Source organism: Anolis sagrei, chromosome 4 (genome assembly GCF_037176765.1).
Source record: "Anolis sagrei isolate rAnoSag1 chromosome 4, rAnoSag1.mat, whole genome shotgun sequence".
Lineage (NCBI taxonomy): Eukaryota > Metazoa > Chordata > Lepidosauria > Squamata > Dactyloidae > Anolis > Anolis sagrei.
Genome location: NC_090024.1, coordinates 220,542,441 through 220,550,186, shown reverse-complemented (window position 1 = coordinate 220,550,186; position 7,746 = coordinate 220,542,441). Strand labels below are relative to the sequence as shown.

The following is a 7,746-nucleotide window of genomic DNA, read 5'->3' as shown; positions in this document are numbered from 1 at the left end:
AAGAAAGATGGAAAAGGGAAGGGGAAGGAAGGAGGAGAAAGAAAGAAAGGAGAATGGAGTGGGGGAGAGAAGAAAATTGGAAGTAAAGAAGAACAAGAGGACAGGATGGATGGAAGGAAGGAAAGGAGGGACAAGAGAGGGAGAGAACAAAAGAAAGGAAGGAGGAAAGAAAGAAAAAGAAAACAGAAACTAAGAAAAATAAAGAGAGAAAAAGGAAAGAAGGAAGAAATGAAAGAAGGAAAAGGGAGGGGGAAGGAAGGAGGAGAAAGAAAGGAGAATGGGGGAAGAAGGATAAGAGAAGAGGGAGGATGGAATGAAAGAAAGGATAGAAAAGGAAAGAGGGAGAATGGAGGGAGAGAAGGAAGGAAAGGAAGGAGGGAGGGAAGGTCAGGAGGAAAGAAAGAAAAGATTGCTTAGAAGGAAGGAAGGAAAAAATAAAGAGAGAGGATGGAAAGAAAGAAAGAAAAAAGGAAGAAAGGTAAGAAAGAGAGGGAGGAGATGAAGGAAGAAGGAAGAAAAGAAAAGGAAGAAGGAAGAAAAGAAAGAAAAATAAAGAGGAAGGAAAGAAAGAAAAAAGGAAGGAAGGAAAGAGAGGGAGGGAGGAAAGGAAGGAAGAAGGAAGAAAAGAAAGAAGGAAGAAAAGAAAGAAAAATAGAGAGGAAGGAAAGAAAGAAAGAAGGAAGAAAGGAAAGAAAGGGAGGAAAGGAAGGAAGAAAAGAAAGATAGGGAGGAAATGAAGGAAGAAGGAAGAAAAGAAAGGGAGGGAGGGAGGGGGAGGAAAGAAAAATAAAGAGGAAGGAAAGAAAGAAGGAAGAAAGGAAAGAAAGAGAGGGAGGGAGGAAAGGAAGGAAGGAAAGATAGGGAGGAAATGAAGGAAGAAGGAAGAAAAGAAAAGGAGGGAGGGAGGGAGGGAGGAAAGAAAAATAAAGAGGAAGGAAAGAAAGAAAGAAGGAAGAAAGGAAAGAAAGAGAGGGAGGGAGGAAAGGAAGGAAACAGGGAGGAAATGAAGGAAGAAGGAAGAAAAGAAAGGGAGGGAGGGAGGAAAGAAAAATAAAGAGAGGAAGGAAAGAAAGAAAGAAGAAAGGAAAGAAAGCGAGGGAAGGAGGAAAGGAAGGAAGGAAGAAAAGAAAGGAAAGAAAGAAAGAAAGAAAGCAAGGAAAGAAAAGGAGGGAGGGAGGAAGGAAGAAGAGCAACTGCAGTTTTGCAGTGCAGACCCGATTGCGCTGGCTCCCTGTCCCGACAACCGCGTGACAGAGTGGATTAGGGGTGTTGGGAATTGTATTTATGCCCCCCCCCCCGGTTCCCCTTTGCAGGGATTTGGAGCAGAACTAAGTGTGGCTGGGCCCCTTCTTCTCCTCTCCTGGGTTTGGGGCGCATTGGTTCTCTGCTAGGCTCACCCGCTTCCCACCTCGGCGCCTGGCTCCTCCTCCTCCTTGCCTCGAGACCCCGCCCCCGGCTTGGCCCTCGCCCCCCCTCCCCTCTCTTCCTCCTCCTCCTCCTCCTCCTCCCTCCCTGCCTGTGCTGGGTCTGCCCTTCGCCGCTCCATTGAGTGCCACTCGTCCTGCGCTGCTCGCTCTCTGCCGTCGGCGCTCTCGGGACAGCAGTCTCTGCGCACAGTCCAAGCCTTTCTTCTTCTCTGGGATGGCCGGCGCCTGAGCCAGAGGAGCGGCAGGAAGAGCCGAGGGGGCGACTCAGCCGCAGCATGGAAGCCGAGCCGGGGGCCTCGACGACCGCCCTGGCAGCCGTGCCCACCAGCACCGCGTCCTCCTCGGAGCCTGCCAAGGATACGGACCGCCAGCTGAGGCTCCGGCTCTGCGTCCTCAACGAGATCCTGGGCACCGAGAGGGACTACGTGGGCACTCTGCGCTTCCTCCAGTCGGTGAGTCGGAAAGGCTCCGAGGAAAGAGCAGCCCTGGCTCCCCTCCCCATCTGTTGTTGTCGTTGTGGTTGTGCCTTCGAGGCAAAGCCTTCTCCGGGGTTTTCTTTTCGAGCTTTGTTGGTTCAGAAGAGTTCTCAGAAGAGGCGCCCCAGGTTCTCCTTCAGCTGGGATTTGAACTCTGCTTTCCAGAGATCTAGACTTAGAATGAATGCAGCTCAACACTACTTTCATTCCTATGGGATCCTGGCAGTCGTGGTTTGGTGATGCACTGTTTAGGCAGACTTTGCAAAGCTACAACTCCCCTAATTCCATCGCATTGAGTCTAAAGTGGTGTTAACTGCATCAATTCTTCAGGGTAGATCAAGCATGTGCAAACTTGGGCCCTCCAAGTGTTTTGGACTCCAATGCCCAGCATTCCTAACAGCCTCAGGCCCCTTCCTTTTCCCGCTTTAGCAGCTGAGGGGGAAAAGGAAAGGGCCTGAGGCTGTTAGGAATGCTGGGCATTGGAGTCCAAAACACCTGGAGGGCCCAAGTTTGCACATGCCTAATGTAGATGCACCCAGAACTCCAATGCTCAACTTACTTATCCACATTGGTTCTTCTACTGGGTTGGAATCACGGTATCATAGGATTGGAGAGGACCATCCAAGGGCCATCCAGTCCAGACCCTTTCTGTCATGCAGGGACACCCAGCCAAAGCACTCCCTGACAGCCACCCACCCACCCAGAGTCTCTGTTTAAGGAACATCTCTGACCATCAGGAAGTTCTTCTTGACGTTTCGTCTCGTTTCCTGTCCTTTGACTCCATTGCTCTGTGTCCCAATCTCTAGACCAGGCATAAGCAAACTTTCTAACTTGGGAGGCCACAACGCTAGTACCTGCAAGGAGGATTGTGATGGAAGGAAGGAAAGGAAGGGGGAAGGAAAGAAAGAAAGAAGGAAGGACAAAAGGGAAGTATGGAAGGGGAAGGAGGGAGTAAAGAGGGAAGGAAGGAAATGAGGAAGAGAAGGATGGATGAAATGAAGGGTAAAGGAAGGAGATAAGGAAGGAAAGACAAAAGGGAGGGACGAAATGAGAAAGAAGGAGAGAGGGAAGGAAGGAAAGAAGGAAGGATGAAAGGGAAGGACGGAGGGAGAGGGAGTTAAGGAAGGGAAGAAAAGAGAAGGAAGGATGAAAGGAAGGAAGAATGGAAGGAGAAAGAGGGAGAGAGGGAAGGAGGCAGGAAAGAGGGAAGGAAGGAAAGACAAAAGGGAAGAAGGGAGGCAAGGAAGGAAGGGAGGAAGAGAAGGATGGAAGGAAGGATAAAGGAAAGAGTTAAGGAAGGAAATACACAAGGGAAGGAAGGAGAAAGGGGGAAGGAAGGGTGGAAGGGAAGGAAGGAAGGAGAAAGAGGGATGTAAGGGAGGGAGGGAAGGAGGAAGAAAAGAGAGAAGGAAAGAAGGACAAAGGGAGGAAGGGAAGAATGGAAGGAGAAAGAGGGAGAGAGGGAATGAGGGAGGAAAGAGGGAAGGAAGGAAAGACAAAAGGGAAAGAGGGAAGGAAGGGAGGGAGGAAGAGAAGGATGGAAGGAAGGAAGGAAGGAAAGAGAAGGAAGGAAGGACAAAAGGAAAGGAAGGAAGGAGAAAGGGAGAGAGGGAAAGAAGGATGAACGGGTGGAAGGGAAGGAAGGAGGGAGGGAGAAAGAGTGAGGGAAGGAAGCAGGAAAGAGAGAAGGAAGGAAAGATGGGATGGAGAGAGAGAGGAGGGCCTGAGAAAAGAGCCGAAGGGGTCGCATCCAGCCCCTGGGCCTGGGTTTGCCCATACCTGCTCTAGACCAAGCAAAACACAAGCTTGCTGTGTGGTTAATGTGACACCCATTCAAATATGTAAACGTCTGCATCACCTCTTTGCCTTCTCTTCTGTTCCAAGAGGGTGTTTGATTTTGGTTCTGGGTTGGAATACATTGGGTGCCAGGATTGCTTATGCATTGCAGGATGTGTGGTGAACAAAGGAACTTGTCTTTGGGGCATGCTTTCTTGCAGAAGGACATCACCCCCTGTAGACATAGAACTACTAGATGCTACCCTAGTGGAAGGAGGTTGCTGCCTGTGGTGCCTTTGGGGCACCAGGGAATTGGATACCTGCCTGAAGAGTCAGCTTGCCAAAAAAAGGGAGAATGAGCTGTTCTTTCCCAGTGACTTGACCTGGTTGTGTTTTTCTTGGATGGGAGAGGAGTTAGGATTCTGGGTGGCACAGTTCATGTGGTCTGGTTGCAGGAAAACAGTGGCACGAGAAGCCCAACCTACAGGCTGCAGTGAAGATTTGCCTGGGAGTAGATGAAATGCCAGCACAAGAGATCCCATCCATCAGGCTGAGTTTTGTTAAACTCCTGGCTTTCTGTTCTAGGCAGGGTAGTGGATGGTCTTGTATTTGGACAACTTCTGTTCATGGGTGGCAAGTGGTACAGGATTGAGCCATGCTGGGAAAACTGATCTATATAATTGGTGTATTTATTTTAGAAAACAGACCTTTCGAGATCCAAATGCTTTCAAGTTGTTTACGCAGATGATCACTATTGGGAACTATCTCATGATCATTCTTGAGATAGTTCAACGGGTGTCCAAGACAGTTTTGCACACAACATTGCCATAGTAGTTGCTAATTCCTCTTTTTATAGTAGTGTGTCTTGCCTTAATCTTTTGTCTGTATGGATTTTTATGTTAGAATTCTTTTCTTACCTTTTCTCCATTCTCATGTTCACATAGAAAGATTTTGAATAAAATGTTATGTGGGCTTTATAGTTGATACCTTCTTATTGTTTCTGGAAATGAGTCTAGACCAGGCATGGGCAAACTTGGGCCCTCCAGGTGTTTTGGACTTCAATGCCCACCATTCCTAACAGCCTCAGGCCCTTTCCTTTTCCCCCTTAAGTGACTGAAGGGGAAAAGGAAGGGGCCTGAGGCTGTTAGGATTTGTGGGAGTTGGAGTCCAGAACACCTGGAGGATCCAAGTTTGCCGATGTCTGTTCTACATTGTGGATGTGTCTCTGGTTGCGGGTGAAGTTTGCCCATGCCTGGTCTAGACTCAGTCTCAACCTCCTTGACTTTTATTTAACAGTTAATTCTTCACTGTTGCAACCTATCTGAAAATAAGTCCTACATACTTTAATTTAGGGTTTCTAAATTATGGGGATTCTTATTATCCCTATATACTGATAACGTTTTCTAAAAAGTCTCTCATCTGGGTAATTTCCTTCTAATTTGCAATTGTAACTCATTAGCATGCCACAACACTTCTGCCTTTTCACACAACCTCTTTGTGTCTAACTCTGTCCTCACACTCTTCCAAAACCGTGAGAAGGAACACTTAGTTTTGAGGACTGCCTGTGAGCATCCTTAATTGTATTAGCTTTCTAGGGCTTCTTTGTTAGTTGCACACTGAGCTTGAACTGGCGTAGCTCTTCAGTGAATACAACATGTCCCTCCCATGTCAACATCATATACACTCTGGACACTAGCCAGCCCCAAGGGATCAATGCATTGTAGTGTTTACTATTATGCATGCATTGGTTACATCGGACTAGGCTCCCTTTATGCTTTCTACATAAGGCTTTGCAGCTTTAAAGTCAGTTCAGAGAGATCTGCTGGTATATATTTTAACTTCCAGAATGCTTGTGGATGCTAGACAGCTTGAGCATATTGCAGTGATTTTATGTCATATATTGGTTAACCTGTTATTTCCAGGTTTATTTTGAATACTGGCACTAACCTTTAAGAGAGACAGCATGGTTTAGCCATTTGAGTGTTGGAGTAAGTGGGGGACGTCAGGAGACCAGGGTTCAAATTGTTGCATAGCCATTGAAACCCACTGGATAATCTTGGTCAAGTTATGCTCTCAGGAAGGCAATGTTTAACTCATTTTGGAAAATAATATTGTCAAGAAAATAAACATCAGTTGGAAACAACTTGAAGACACACAGCAACAACAACTGCCCTTTGAACCCCTCAATGCATTTAAACTGATTTAGGTAACCCCCCCCCCCCCACCACCACCACCACCAAAATCAGTATAAACTCAGTACTTAAGATTTGGCCCAGAGGTACTCTTTCACTTAACATTGAAGTCAGTCAGATTGGTAGGTATCAAAAACAAGACATTTTTGGTGGTGACCCCAAATGTATGAAATTGCCCCTTCCAAGGATCTCAACCCTCATACAGCCTTTAAATGTATGCAATTCACCAAAGGATTTTTTTTTATTTCCAGGTACATAGGATTGTGTGTATAGGCAGTCCCCAAATTACAAACATCCAGCTTACAAACAACTCATAGTTAAGAATGAGGCCGAGACAACAGGAAGTGAGAGAAATCTACCCCCCTCCTACCCCACTCTGGGAAATTCACTCTCAGAAGATGAGGAAAAGGTGTCTCCACTGAAGCTTTATCACTAATCCTTGTTTCCACAACAAGCCAAATTTTTCAAAATCCAGTTATCACAGGGACAGAAAGTGAGGTGAAATCTTCTGAACAGGGGCACAGACAGCAAAGCAAACACCACAGGGGTGTTAACCTTTCCCTATGCTATCCAAAGCTCTCTCTCTCTCTCTCTCTCTCGCTTTCTGTGTATATATCTATGGCTGGAGTTACACTTAAAAATGGTGTTGTTCTGACTTACAAACAAATTCAGCTTAAGAACAAACCTGCAGAACCTATCTTATGGGAACTACCTGTATAGTAGTGGTTCCCGACCTGTGGTCCATAAGAACTCACCATTACTACACTGTTGCAACAAGAACGACTGGTCTCATGAAACCCTGTTATAATGCTGAGACTTATTAAATATGGTTTTCTGTAGGCAAGCGGATGGCGACTACTGGATGGCATATATCCTATATCAGAAACTAGAGCTGACGTGTCTATCCGATGCAATTTTCTGAATCAGCACCCTAAATAACCAAACTGAATGTAAAGTTGACCAAAAACTGATTCGTAACCATTTTGGTAGTAATGTTGGAAAGTGTTGCAGCTGAAATGCTACTTGACTTGTAAAGTGCCCCTCCCATACCCTTTAGTGCCCTCCCCTGCCCAGTGATTTGACCCCTCCTATCAGTCTTCCCCCCTCGGTTCCATACCTGTTACATTAACCCAAGTCCTAGTCTGTTTTTTTTTTAAACTGCTTCACTGGGGAGCTGTGTTTCTCCTTCCCAGGGCGCTTGTGCCCCACTTTGTATTGGTCAGTGACTATAATAAAACTTTGTATTGTAATGTTGGAGAGTGGTCCTTAGTCAAAGTGGTCCCTGGTCAAAAAAGATTTGGGAACCACTGCTGTATTTGAAAGCACTGTTTTTATTGCACAATATCTATTGCTTTGTTGTGTGTGATGTTTCAGCTTGAGTTGGGTTAAATAGCTAAAATGCTTTGTTTCAAAATGATGTTTCAGTGTATCTTAGGTGGCATCATCTATAAGTTACTTTCTCTCTCTGCTTCAGTTCTTCATTTATAATCTGATACCAGTTTCCCTCGAGTTTTGAACTTTCTCTAGCTGTTGTTCATATATTGCTTCAGTCTTGAATGCAAGGAACATGTTGTTATCGCTTGAAACTTCTTTCCTCTGAAGCTGCGATTGGTTTTTGAACTGAAGAATCACATACTCAGCACTACACTGATTAAACTGTTTGGATCTGTACAGCAACACTGTTCACAATTGAAGCTTTTCGCTTGTTAAAAATGTCACTTTACCCCATTTAAGACATGCCTGCATGCCCCAAGTTTCACCCATCTCTATATAAACTGACAAGATTGTGGGGAATACAGTTTCACAGATGTCTCATCAGGGTGGATTTTGTTTTTTGCTTGATTGATACAGTGTTGTCAATACATACACCTACTC

The 7,746-nt window shown here is 45.7% G+C and overlaps 1 protein-coding gene across 2 annotated transcripts in view; it reads left to right on the top strand.

Annotated features, from left to right (window-relative positions):
* The first annotated feature begins 1,503 nt into the window (after positions 1-1,503).
* The window catches only part of PREX1 (phosphatidylinositol-3,4,5-trisphosphate dependent Rac exchange factor 1), a 227,997-nt gene continuing 221,754 nt past the window's right edge, over positions 1,504-7,746 (top strand). For both annotated transcript variants that reach the window (XM_060772150.2, XM_067468184.1), the window contains exon 1: positions 1,504-1,879. In XM_060772150.2, the coding sequence (XP_060628133.2) occupies positions 1,703-1,879 (177 nt within the window). In that variant the 5' untranslated portion in view covers positions 1,504-1,702. The remainder of the gene's footprint in view (positions 1,880-7,746) is intronic.